Source organism: Zingiber officinale, chromosome 3B (genome assembly GCF_018446385.1).
Source record: "Zingiber officinale cultivar Zhangliang chromosome 3B, Zo_v1.1, whole genome shotgun sequence".
In the NCBI taxonomy this organism is placed as follows: Eukaryota; Viridiplantae; Streptophyta; class Magnoliopsida; order Zingiberales; family Zingiberaceae; genus Zingiber; species Zingiber officinale.
Window position 1 is genome coordinate 1,083,238 of NC_055991.1, and position 13,867 is coordinate 1,097,104.

At 33.7% G+C, this 13,867-nt stretch overlaps 2 protein-coding genes across 7 annotated transcripts; one reads left to right on the forward strand and one right to left on the reverse strand.

Annotated features, from left to right (window-relative positions):
- The first annotated feature begins 182 nt into the window (after positions 1-182).
- Positions 183-2,841, forward strand: LOC122055398 (transcription initiation factor TFIID subunit 8-like). 6 transcript variants are annotated; one of them, XR_006132871.1, is made up of 3 exons: positions 183-336; positions 436-2,417; positions 2,546-2,841. XR_006132871.1 is itself a non-coding variant. In XM_042616822.1 (2 exons), exon 2 carries the CDS (start codon positions 700-702, stop codon positions 1,789-1,791), a length of 1,092 nt encoding a protein of 363 aa, XP_042472756.1. In that variant the 5' UTR covers positions 183-336; positions 436-699; the 3' UTR covers positions 1,792-2,841. The 6 variants fall into 6 exon arrangements, 1 of the variants encoding a protein (XP_042472756.1); XR_006132872.1 differs by having other exon boundaries at positions 2,593-2,841; XR_006132873.1 differs by having other exon boundaries at positions 436-1,921; positions 2,270-2,841.
- A 1,612-nt stretch (positions 2,842-4,453) lies between these two features.
- On the reverse strand, positions 4,454-10,683 carry LOC122055397 (probable tRNA (guanine(26)-N(2))-dimethyltransferase 1). The gene is made up of 12 exons (XM_042616821.1): positions 10,348-10,683; positions 8,827-9,171; positions 8,586-8,673; positions 8,354-8,475; positions 7,406-7,545; positions 7,238-7,310; positions 7,008-7,096; positions 6,776-6,881; positions 6,445-6,657; positions 5,768-5,962; positions 5,549-5,626; positions 4,454-4,982 (listed from the first exon to the last, which is right to left on the reverse strand). Exons 1-12 carry the CDS (start codon positions 10,450-10,452, stop codon positions 4,689-4,691), a joined length of 1,848 nt encoding a protein of 615 aa, XP_042472755.1. The 5' UTR covers positions 10,453-10,683; the 3' UTR covers positions 4,454-4,688.
- Between the last annotated feature and the right edge of the window lie 3,184 nt (positions 10,684-13,867).

Genomic DNA, 13,867 nt, shown 5'->3' on the forward strand with positions numbered 1-13,867 from the left:
ACTAGCTGCAGTCATTCGCAGATCTAAACCGGCAGAACCGGTCCGGTTCACTTCGCGCAACGTCGTCTAGCATGACCATGGGAATAGGATCCCCATCCTGTCGCGGGCCCCGCGAACGGTCAACTCAAATATGACTCAGACGGACCACAAACAGTCAATCGAACCATCCATCTAGCGCCACGTGTTTTCCTTCGATATCATCCTCTGAAGACCCTCGACTTCGATAAATATCTAGAGAACCACGAGTCTCTCTCCCTCTCCGATCGTCTCTCAAACTCTAGGGTTTATGAATCCAAGGTCTTGTTGATCGGCCTCGTCAACGCACAATTTCTAAAGGTGGTAATCTTGTTCCAGTATTGCTTGTTTCTCTCTGCTCTAACCTTAAAAGGGTTTTTTTTTTCGAGCTAAATCATTTCTTTTCTCCCCTATCCCTAGCTTGTCCGATATTGGAGGAACTCTTGTTAGCTGCAGAGGTGACCCTCAAGTCTAGCACCGGATTCAAGTACTCTTCTTGGCTTCGCACTGCGCTTCTTGGTCGAGAAGCTACTGAAATCGACAACTTTTTAGGTTTTCAGAGAAGTCTGTTACAAATTTGCAAATCGCGCACGCTTTTCGGCATGTTTTGAACAGTGAATGGGTAGGTCGTGGTTGTAATCGGTGAAGACTTGATTTTGTAGCTGATGATTTGATCGATTGAATATGAGCTATGGGGAAGAGGCGAGTGGAAGAAATCAGCTGACCTGGTCGAAGAGACGGCAGCCTTCGGAAGGTGGGGATTTTGGCCACTCCGTCGCCAAGGTTGCCGTCGCCAAGATTTGTGAGACGCATGGGTTCCACAGTACTCAGCGATCTGCGAACTACGCCTTCTCCGATGTCGCTGTTAGATTCATCTGCAAGTTAGGCGAAACTGCCAACTTTTATGCTAATTTGGCTGGCAGAACGTGTTGCAATGTCCTTGATATATTACAGGGGTTGGAAGATTTGGGCTCGTCTTGGGGCTATCCAGGAGCATCTGATTCTCACAGATGCATTTTGAGTTCTGGCATTATGGGAGAGATCATCCAGTTTGTAAACTCAGAAGTGAATGCCTCATTTCAGCCACCTATTGTGAAATTTCCTATTTCTCGAATTCCCAAATGTACTCCTAGCTTTGCTCAAGTTGGGGAGGTGCCAGTTGGAAATCACATTCCTGATTGGCTTCCTAGGTTCCCTGATGATGCTAACACATATAGCTGTATGGAGGTTTGCAACAAGAAGATCACTGACACTAAAGATGACTATGTCAATCGAGTAAGAAAGCGGAGGAAACCAGGGAGATCTTTGTTGAGCTTACAGAAGCAGCTTGGTTTCAATGTCTCAGCTAGGTTTCAGCTGACCAACGATGGTGATCTTAGGAAGGGTAAGAGAGTGGCTGGTAACAATCCATTTCTGAATCCGCCTTTTTTATACAACGAGAAAGAGGTATCTGAGGTTGTTATTCCACGAGAAGTAGAATCTGTCAAGAGGTCAGTGGAATTTGAGACTTTTGTTCCTGAGTTAGAGACATCTAAAGTTGGATCTCTTGATTTCAATGATAGTGAAAAAAGTATCCTCCCTTGTAACAGGCCTGCAATTCGTTTCAAGATTGGAGTTGACAAAATATCTATAGCAACACTACTCTCCACTAATATGTTAGATACTAAAAGGAATTCATTGTTTATGATGGATGATGAGAAATATGACAAGAAAAAGAGAGAGGAGAATATACTAGAGGAAGTTCTTGATAAACCTCATTATCTTACCCAGCTTTAAACTGCAGTTCTCAAGGATGAGTTACAATAATTTGCTTGTACACTAGAAAACTTGGCAGACAAATTGGCCTTCTAACAGATTAGCTGGCGAAAGTCCAAGATCTTCATTAGCTGAGAGCTACTTTATTTAGGTTTGAACTTTCATTTTTAATCTATGAATAATCACTCATGTATCATTATTTTGAAATCTGTATACTATAAAGTCCAAGATCTTTTCTGATTTCAAAGAAGAAACAGAACTCCTGAGGCACCAAGTAAACATATATGTGAATTTGTTATTTCACGTCTGCACTGATACATATATATCTAATGATGCATTGCTATTTGAGTCAGATGCTTGTCAAATTTTTAGTTCTACATTGCCTCATGTAGAAGATGCAGTTATCCATTTGATATAACAGAAAAGTTAGGCAAGTACTATAAAGACCAGAATGTGAGTATTCCTTCTTTTGTGCCAACTCCATGCTGCTTGCAGTCAGGAATGCAGGATATGACATCAACCAGTTCTTGCTGCAGCAAGGGCCACTTGCAATTCTAGAATTGACAGCAAACTTCAATTCTGTCACTTATTTGCATTGCTGATTATGCAGAGAGTTTGGTATCTGATTTAGTCGTGTCAAGGTCAAGGTAGATTCATCCACCTTTGTCTTTAAAAATCATTGTGAAGAGGCATTTAGTTAATTATTTTGATTCCCTAATATAAATGGATGGATTGAGAATGGAGACAATGAACTTTGAGTTTGTGTAAATTACAGGATGATGCTTTGGCTGAAGACTAATGACTGGTAATGAAAAATGACAGTTCACTTTACTGGGTAGCTGATTGTTCACTCTGTCCAGACATCTGCTGATAGAATTCACATGTCAATCCAGGCAAGTTGTGATTTCTAGGCTGAAGATGTACAGTCATGATAGGGGATAGTAAAAATACCAGATGATTTAGATTAAATTTTACACCTTAGAGCTTATTCTTCTTTCATGAATTATCTCAAAGTTGTAATGTTGTGTGAAATATTTATTTTATTGCTAATTTTAATATTGTTAATATATATATCTTGTAAAGTTAAGGTTTGGCAATTTACCTTCCTTCCTTTGATTGTCAATTTATTGTGCGGAAAGAATTGGTATTGAAGTAAAGGAGAAAGGAAAGACAAATATCATATTGATAATATAGTGAAGAAAATTTAAAAGATATGTATGATTTAATTTGCAGGCTTGCAGCTAAATTTATTTTGTTTACAAATGGGCAGAAAAGAAGAGAAGAAAAGTGAAAAAAAAGATAGATACAAGTTTCTTCTAGTCTATGCATACTAGGAGTGATCGTGGATCGGATTAGTTTGATTATTAGGGTAAAAATTATCTAGCCCTACTAGATCAGATAATATAATATCAGGTCCTATTTCCGGTCCTATATCCAGTGGTTTTTATGTATCAGATATCTGACGGATTGTCAATTATTTGGATATCCGACCTTATATTCAATGAAATATAAAATATAAATATAAAATAATAAAAGAATAAAATATTTTAAAATGATAATAGACATTATTCATTATACATTGTAGCAGTTAATCGCCAGTAGCTGCTACAACCTGTAGCAGTTTATCGGTAGTAACTACTACAACGTGTAGCAACTTATCGATAGTAGTTGTTACAAGTAGGGGTGATCGCGGATCGGGTTGATTCGATTATTAGGATAAAAAATTATCCGGTCCTATTAGATCGGATAATGCAATATCAGGATCTTACATCTGGTCCTATATCCAGTGGATTTTTTTTTTTGATTCGATTCGGATCGATATAAGCGGGTTGATCGATTGGACGGATTGACTGCTCACTCCTAATGCATACAACTAGAAAAATAGGATTAGCAATCTATTGCTAACATTTAATGGTGGGGATTTTGTAGAAGCTAGAAAAATTATAAAACTATTGCACAAAATTTCTTTATAAATATATTGGCAAACATTCAACTAACATTAATTAACTTACCACACTAGTTTTAATCATAAGTAATCATTTTAAAACATACACTAGTTTTAATCAAGTGATCACTTTAAAAGATACTTGAAAATAGGATTTTATATAAGCGACAATTAAAGAAAGAAAATAAAAAGAATACGTTTATTTATCCTCAAGAAATAAATAGTGTTTTAATTATATTATGATGAAATTATGGTAAAAGATGAAATCACTCGCTCCCAACGCCCCTGTCGCATCCGATCTCAAGTCATCACGAGGGAAATAAATCACGACAACCGAGAGGACAAGTAGTGGGATGAGATGCATAAGGTCCAGAAATTTACGCCCTGATAATCTTACGATTCAACCCCTCGTCCTCATATGACAAACGAACTATCACTTATCATCTCAGATGATCCGTGGAATCATATTATGATGAAATTGTGCAGCTACAATATAATGGATTGGCCAAGCCAATATGCGCAAATCAAGCAGACCAAAATAAGTCATATTTCTAAGAGAATAAAATAAATTAAAAATCAATGTTCGGTGTAAACTTAGTTAAACATTAATTTGCAAAACAAGAAAATATCTTTAACTGTTCACAGATTTTATTACATAACAATACGGAATTATTTTTCTTATTTATTTTCATTTTAATTTTTTTTTTTAAGAGAAACCAATAGTCCTAAAACAGAGAATAAAAAGAAAAGGTGCAACTCATTCGTGCGTTCAAGAATGCAGATGATCGTTCTATATTTGACCCTGTCATATTTAACTCAAAAAGAATAATACATTTCAACTATTCTGTATGACAGGACTGCACCTAGATCAAAACCACCACAACAATCAAGCACAATCAAATTTCAAGACTATCCAAATCCAAACAGTCGTGACGACTAGCAAGAGGACGACGACAATGACGACGACGATCCCTCAGCAATCAGTTGTCACTGTAATTGAAGTCTTTTGTCGCTTCGTAGCAGGCCCTTCTTGAATTGAATTTGCAGTTTGTTCATCTTGTTCTACCTCCCGAACTTCTTCAGTTTCAGCTTCTTTGCCAAGAGACTTGGTCACTATGTCAGGGCCCAATAAAGAGGAATGCTTGCTTGTAATTTGCCTCCCTGCCTTAACCTTAGGCCCCCAATGCCTCTCTGGGTTAGGCAGGTATCTTACCTCCTTTTTAACTTTCGCTTTGCTGAGTGAAGCAGCTGCTCGGGCAAAATTTGCCTGTGACACGAAGAGAAGTATTCATTATCTGACAAAAAACATGCTTGAATCAGAGTTTTGTGCCATTAACATTGTTTGACTACTGATCCAAATTCACGAAATTCAAGCTAGTAGTAATTTCCTGGACTAATATGTCATGATCTATGTGGTTAAGGCTCTGCAACTTTAGTCAAGGCCTAATGTTCAACTCATAGTCGATGCCCGATGGCAACTCAACATTTCTGATATTAGATCCTCTCTCATATTAATTGTTACAAGTCTTATCCATCTAGATGAGAGGATTGGTGTTCACTACGTTAGACTCGATAAATGATCCAAAATGCTTACGATCAAATTAATAGTAGTTGATGGATCTAAACAAATAAGCTCATTTAGTATGACATGCACACGCCATCTTTTCTTCCTTGGATTCCTATAGCGGCATCAGATTGTCAATAAGCAACATCCTAGTGTGGTCAAAATGTGAATCAAGTTATTCAGATGAAGGGGGGAAACTACAAAGATATCCTAGGAGTTCATATTTGTTCGGAGTGATCAAATAGCAGAGATAGAGGGATGAGTCATACTTGCAGTTTTGGTTCTTTGGCGAGTATTACTGTTCCTGAATTGTCTTGTGGTTGTGCCTTGACAGGGTGATTCTTTACCTGGGAACATGCCATGCAAAAGAAACTATAAGCCAAATATGCACTTTGTGTTCCACAAAGAACATGGGGATGGAGTTGAAGTAATTGACGAAAAAAAATAATGTAGCTAGAAGCAATTTAAGAGAGGGATCAAGTAACTACCCAACAACGCATGATGTCCCAAATGACATCCATTGGAGCATCGGTTTTGAGCCCCAAAGGATTCACATGACTTCCTGAAATTTGAAACCCAGCATTGATGACTGCAGAGCGGAACACAACTGCAGGCGGGGAAGTGCACTTGAGTGTTGAACATAAACTGTGGAGACTCACAAAGAGAGGAACATTGTGTAGTTCCTGCACATGTTACAAACAAACTTAAGATTCAATTTCTAAGAAAGATTCACAATATAAATAGAAGTTTAATAGCAGTTCCAATGGTACCATGAACTGGTGTAAATATTCTCTGGCAGATAAAAGGAAAAAAAAAAATCAGCTTATTACAATCAATAACAAGATGGAAAAAAACATATAGCTTATAATTAGATATTTATTTAATTACTAGTCTATTTTGAAATAGTACACAAAAGAAAAGTTTCCAGAGAATACAGTGTAAATTAAAAGGATAAAAAAGGTAGTAAAGACAACCAAGACTATTCACAGAACGACCAAGAAAAGTAATTGTCAGATTCAGATGACAATTCCAAGGTAAAGAGAAACTTTATAAGTATAAAAATCCATGTTATTTCACTGAACATTACAGATTAAACAAATGAGACTTACGGTGTAGTTGAAATGCACAATATAGAAAGAAAAAGTAGCTAGAAGAAGGGGTTAACCTCTGAGATAGTAGTGAGCACAGCAGAAATTTTCTCATAAGCAGGATATCTTTCCTTCATAGCTTTAACGTTAGCTAAAATGGAATTTATCCATTGTTTGTCATGAATCGGAGCAGACCAAATAGGACCACCCATGTTAAACCTCTTTCCACAATCATTGCACTCTTGAGGAACCACAGGACCATATCCAGGAGCAGATTTGACGCTATTATCCTTGAAATAAAACAAATCAAAAATCAAACACTAGGCATAAGATGATGAGATACTATTTCTAGACTTGGGGAAAAAAAATATAGATCCTAACGAAAAGGAATATGATCAGAGTACTTACCTTACAAATAGTCCTCCCAAGACTTTGGAGATGGAAAGAATCACAACCCACACACTGGTAAACGTATGAGAGTTTAAGAGGTGTATCTTTTATTGCACTTGCTGAGCTGCATAGAAGATCACAGAAAGAGCACTATGTGAGGATTAAAAGGGTACATGCTGTAACCTACCATCTGAATTTACATCTATCTCCAATTTTCAAATACAACGGAACAAGGTAGAAGCCAACTTACGTGAATATCCGAACAAAAACTCGGACATAGAAATCCATATAAACAGAGATGATAGGGACAATGTATCGCTTGTAGCGATTTGCGTGACTCTGCATTAGAAGATGGTAAACTGATAATCAAAAAACATCAAAATGTTCACTATTAATCAATGTTAAGGAGTTTCAGTTTTATTTATCTATCAATCAAAAAAACACCAGGTGTATTGGTCCAAAGATCATAGTGTAAAATACCTCAATGCATGCAAGGAGGATCCTCAATGCCATCTCATGGCAATATTTCCCTTTCACAGGATAGGAGCCATACCTATTTTTCAATAGAAAACTCTGATATTAAAACCAGAATGTGTCATTTTTTTTTTTCTTTTTGAGTGTGTGCAAAAGCATTGTTGCAAACCTTACTTTGAATGGCAAACCTCTCCATTGTTTCCACAAAGAACTGCCATATCAGTAGCGGTACACATCAGAATTCCTCCATCGGCAACGGATTGTACAGCTGAGTCCAGAAATACAGACGGTGAACCGTAAGGATCGAGATCCACCTGCAACAAAATTGTGACGCTGACATTCGACTCTCCATTCATTACAAATATATTAACAAAATAGCAGTACCTTGCAACATATTTGATAAAAGTCTATTTGTTAAATATTAGATCAAGCATATTCATAAGTAATCTCGGTCATATTAGAATAAATATAAAGAAAATTTAAAGAACATTTGTACAACTACAGTGCCATATAAAAGTGTTTGTATAACTTTGATGAATATCAAGAATTGTGAAAGGAGAAAGGATCCACAACTAACCTTCCTGTTAACAAGGAAGAGTACCATAAAGTTCACAATACAACTTGAGATTAGATGCAACCATGAAACAATCTAAATAAGCCACATTTTTTAGTCTTTCATTTCAGATCCTAAAACGTTACTTTTTTACTTCCCATCATACTATTGCAAGATAAACTGAAGAGAGACCAAATTGAGAAAATTTAGAAGACAGCAATAACCTGATCAAGTACTGTGGACCATTTACTAGTACCAAAACAGATAAGCAAAGGTCCATGAGCCACAAGTGTGCCTATATTGAATTAATATGCAATCTAAATGACGCAAGCAAACTACCACCATTCTCCTCTCCACTCACTGAATTGACACAAGCACACTACCTTCATTCTCCACTCCACTCACTGAATTATATATATCTTTTACTACAACTATTTCTCTCCCTATCTTGAGATCATACTTCAACTAAGTGGCAAATTGAACAAATAGCCAAATACTAACAAAAATATGGGTGGGGGGAATAGGAAGGGCGTGAAATATATAATTTGAAAAGAAAAAACAACGTTTACCACATCGAATTCCTTCTGATGAGTGAGCATATAAACTCGAGCATCTGCAAGATAAGCCTCTACTTTTGAGCAAGTGACAGAACCATTAAATTTTATATTTCTATTGCAAGCCTCAATTGATGCTGCACAAAGAAAAAAAGTATAAAAAATAAAAAGTTAGGTATGGTTCAATATCCAAACAAGAAAAAATTATAATCTATATGTATTGAATCTACAATTTCAATTAAAGAACCTTTGTCATTGTCTAGAGCAATAACTTTCCCAATCCCTTCTACTTCACGGGCATATCGCAGAGCTCTTAATCCGGAAGCTGCCAAAGCCTATAAATTCATGTAGTGCAAAACTTAAAACTACTAGTAAAACAACCACCACAGATGCATGTCTCTATAAGAGAATGGCAACTTACAGTTCAGACTCATTGGTACACACAAATCCAGGGGAATAATCATGCTAAAAAAGTACATGTGACTCACCTCAAGAACTTTAGGTGCCTTAGGTTCTTGTTTTCCTCTCAAAGGAATATTTATGCATTCTTCTGAAGCAGTTGTTTCTTCCCTGTCTGGAATATATTTTGCTTCGCCATCATACTGAGTATGTTGTACTTCAATCCCTTCATTGGCTTTTTCTGCAGTAGCTCCATTAGTTTTTTCATCTTCAATGGCACTTGAACTTCCATCTAAGGTAACAGGCTCAGAAGATTTGCCATTGGGAATCTTGTTTAAAGGTTTTTTCTTTTTGCTTAAATATGCATCATGCTCCTCTTTCTGCTTATCAATAAATGTCCTCAAAACAGCAATGGACATATCCCGATTGTATACCTAATTCAAGTATTAAAGCAACAAGTTCAAGTAAAATTAATTACGGCAGCAAGATCTCCTGGGCATTATAGGAAAAAAAAAGAAGCCTGAAACAAATTAGTTAACAACTTATCCAAAAAAGTTTAAGCTATTCGATAATCAAAATAGCTTGAAACAAATCTCAAGTACAAGAAAGTTTTATAAACCCAAGAAAATTTTATAAACCCCTTTCTGGAATACAAGTCTTCTAAAAATCAAGACAGAAACCAAACACTGGTACCATAACAAGCTAAACCATCAACACCCTGGACCATAGCACTTGCGCCAGAACTGCATTATAGCCTCTAGCAATAGACACAAGGTCTCACTAACTTGAATTATTAATTAAAATATATTCTAAAGCAAGTGAGATACTAATTAGCCATTTATGAAGGATGCTTGAATTAAACAAAAATTATACAACAGAAGTTTCGGAAGAAGGATTTCCAAGTAGGCCCACACTTAAAATGATCTCAATTCAGTATGCAAGTGCAAGTGTGCAACTGGTGAAGGATGTTAAAAGATACTGAAGATCATAGAGTATCTTAATGTGAGCAGTAGGAATAAATCTACTCACGAGCAGCTGTGAAATGCATTATCCTTGTGATTTGTTTTCAAATGTACATACGAGATGCTCAAAACCAACCTTTTTTGTGTATACTACAAACATCAAATTTGCAATTTTTTCCCTCTTTTCGGAGCATCTTTGGAAGCAAGATTCAATTTTGACCAAGGAAGATTTCGAACCCAGGACAATAGCAACATCCTAGTAATTGGCTCCTTGAAACATCAGATTATCAAGAGAACCTATCATGTTTAAGTTTCATTGTCAAAGTTGATCAATTCGATTACCTAGTTTAGAGTGAGAGGTCTCAGTCAACAAACGAACACAGCATGTCTGCTTTAGCAAAACGTTCTCAGGAAGAAGTGATTACGAATCAAGTTGAATATCCGAGGAAAGCACGAAAATAGTTTTTTTTTTTTTTTTTTGCAGATATATATATTTAGTTTTAAACAAGGCAAAAAAAAAAAGGAAGAAAAGCAATCAAATCATAGAAATATGGAAGAAAAAGAATCCATTTAACCGTCACAAAAACCCAAAAATTAGTGAATTCGCATTGCGCGACGAACGCGCCCAATTGAATCACAGGATGGCACCTGAGCCTTGTTGAAGAAGACGGTGTTACTGGAATGCATAAGGATCTCTGCCTCCCCTTCCTTGATGATCTCGTAGTTCCCGAGTTCGTCCTCGACGGCGCCCATCTCTGCTGGTCAAAATCCACCGGATTCCAACGTAAAAGCGAACACTGATCACGGGAACAGTGCCACGGATCCTGCGGGGAGAGGAATCTGGATGCACTTTCCAAAGGAGGAGAGGCGGCGAACCGTCCTAAAACCCTAGTCGATCTCCTTCCTCACCACGCCTCCAATCGCCCAAGTACCCGAAACTGTAATAAAACTGACCGATCTTTTTGTTAGCCCGATCAATCAGAACTCTCTTTTGTACCTGGCTTTCCATTAGACATCAGGTGTCCGACGTGCTTGTGGATCCCATTTCTGTGTTTATCCGGGCCCAATCTGTTAATTTAAAATCCGATTGGGCTGGCCCAATCCAGTTAGGCCGGCCCTATCAAATCAGCCTCTTCGTTTTGCTGAACCGCACCCTCCATAATTTATAGACTTTTTTCATTTTATCTTATAAAAAAATAACTATATTATATATTATTTTTATAGTTTGTTTTAATTTTTTATTTATTTATTTTTATAATCTAAATGTATAACTAAAATCTTTCTCGATTTCACCTAATGTTTGCCTCCAATACCAACAAAAATAATAACAACAAATGTTTTGTTAGTCTAAGAATAAATTGTCGGCTTTTGTTATATAATAATAACAACAAGTGTTATATAGACACCTAAAATTAGAATAAAAAAAATTTAATACAATCATACAAATTTGTATATAAATTAAGTTTTATTAGCTTAGGTGGCAGTCAATAATTTTATCTTTTCTCTTTAAAACAGGTCGCTCCTTTTCAACCATTGACTGAATGTTGATGTTAAGTTGTGGATTTATCATCACCAGGTTTACCGTCGCCGTGTCTACTACAACTTGAACTCTTTCCTCCATCGTCAAATTTACCATCGTCGGATCTACCGCAACTTCTACTCTTTTCTATGTGGTTCACCATCACCGACTCTTTCCTCCGCCACCTGAGTAATCATCACTATTATTACTCTTTCCTCATATATTCCTATAGACCATAGTTGTCTCTTTCTATCGTCATCGTCACAGAATTCATAGCTTCTATTTCATGGCCTTGTCTCTTTCAAGCGTTATCCTCTTAGAATTGACATCCTCTGTCTCATTTCTTCCCATCGATTCGATAGCTTCCTCATCTCATACAGCCATCATTGCTTCTTTTACTATTAATATTATGGTAAAATTAAATTAACTGAATTGAATTTTGATTTTTCTTTTAAAATTTAAGTTTTCTTTTAAAATTCGATTCGATTTCAATTTTAAATTTTATAATTCAGTTAACTTTAATAAATCAAATAAAAATATTAATTTAAATATATAATTAATTAAATAAAGCTCTTTTTAAAGATTTTAAATCGAATAAAATTTAAAATTTTGATTAATTCGGTGAATTTTGTTGAAAACCGAATTAACTAATCTTTTATTGATCTTCATAGATAAATTCGGTCAGTTCAATTGATTTTAAAAAAATGATTTATTTGATTATCGATTTATTCAATTCGATTTTTGATCAAATACTTTATCCTAAACACAAGTTTCACGAGTAAACTCTTTCATACCACTATTAGTAAGACTTGATTTAACCTGACTGAACTGAATCGGCGTGGACTCCTAATCAGGTTCAGACCTAGACTTGGTCCGAACTGGATCCGGTTTAGCCTATATATAACTAAGTGAATGAGTTAGTTAACCATTGATCTAATTATACGTATATAATTGATTATAATTCAAGGCCTAATTAAAGGCCCATTCATCTTTGTTTCATTTTTTAAAATTATATTTATGATATTGTAATATTATTAATGAACGGGTTAATATTAATTAATTTATCTTATCTTTCTATTAAATTCATACTGTGACTATTCTATCTTTCTATTAAAATTAATTTTACAATATATTTATTTTGATTTTTCTAGGGAACTGTTATACTTTAACTTAAATAAATTTATTAATTTTATTTAATTTTCTTGATTATTCAATGATCATCTTAATATTAATTTTTTTTAAAATATATGACTTTATGATATATTGAATAATAAACTTATCAAAAATATAATTTATTTTATTATATATATATATATATATATATATATATATATATATGGGAATTCAGAATTGGATCAACCGATCACTTTTTTAAAATATAATTATATATATTTTTAAAATAATAATAATAATTTTAAAGTATCTTAACGGTCCTGATCGTGAACTAAATACTGAACCGACGATTTTAAACTATGAAGTGATAACAACTAAGATTAAAAATTGACATTTTATGAATTATCGAATTCATAATTTTGAATCATTGAATAGTCGGTTTTAAATCAGGGTCCAATTTAGTAATAACTACATAAATTTATAAAATAAAAATTTTAAAAATTATATAAAAACAATTTTATATCGTAATATACTTAGAAAATTAAATTATTTTAATACACACGGTCTCTCCCATTCATCTTATTTCATTTTTTTTTAAATTATATTTATGATATTTTAGTATTATTAATGAACGGGTTAATATTAATTAATCCATTCTTTCTTTCTATTAAATTCATCATTAATGTGGACTATTATGTCTTTCTATTAAAATTAATTTTATAATATATTTATTTTGATGTTTCTACGTCGAACTGTTATATTTTAACTTAAATAAATTTATTAATTTTATTTAATTTTCTTAATTACTCAATGATCATCTTAATATTATATTTATAAAAAAATATCTAACTTGATATATTCAATAATAAACTTATCAAAAATATAATTTATTTAATTTTATATATATATATATATATATATATATATATATATATATATATATATATATATATATGGGAATTCAGAATTGGATCAACCGATCACTTTTTTAAAATATAATTATATATATTTTTAAAATAATAATAATAATAATAATTTTGAAGTATCTTAACAGTCTTGATCATGAACTAAATACTGAACCAACGATTTTAAACTATAAATTGATAACAACTATGATTACAAATTGGCATTTTATGAATTATCGAATTCATTATTTAGAACTAGTCGATTTTATTTTAAATCAGGGTCCAATCTATAAAATTAAAATAAAAAGAAAAAAATTATAAAAACAATTTTATATCTTAATATACTTAGAAAATTAAATTGTTTTAATACACAGTCACTCATAATGAGTCACTATTTATTTTTTTCAAAATTAAGAGTTAAAAATAATGATGATTTTAGAACAAGAATAAAATAATTTGAGTATAAATATATTTAATTAATAATTTAAAATTATTAAATAATATTAGATGTATACTAATAATTTCAGATATAATTCAAAAAATATAAAAGTGGGCATTTAGATTTTTCCAAAAATAAAATAAAATGATAATTTTTAAAAGTTTTATATTATATATTTATAAAATTTAAATC

Coding starts and splice junctions, on each gene's coding strand:
- LOC122055398 (XM_042616822.1), top strand. CDS start 700: ATGAGCTATGGGGAAGAGGCGAGTGGAAGAAATCAGCTGACCTGGTCG.
- LOC122055397 (XM_042616821.1), bottom strand. CDS start 10,452: ATGGGCGCCGTCGAGGACGAACTCGGGAACTACGAGATCATCAAGGAA. Junction 7,311..7,405: donor GGAGAGGTTTGCCATTCAAA/GTAAGGTTTGCA, acceptor ATTGAAAAATAG/GTATGGCTCCTATCCTGTGA. Junction 5,627..5,767: donor GGGACATCATGCGTTGTTGG/GTAGTTACTTGA, acceptor GCATGTTCCCAG/GTAAAGAATCACCCTGTCAA.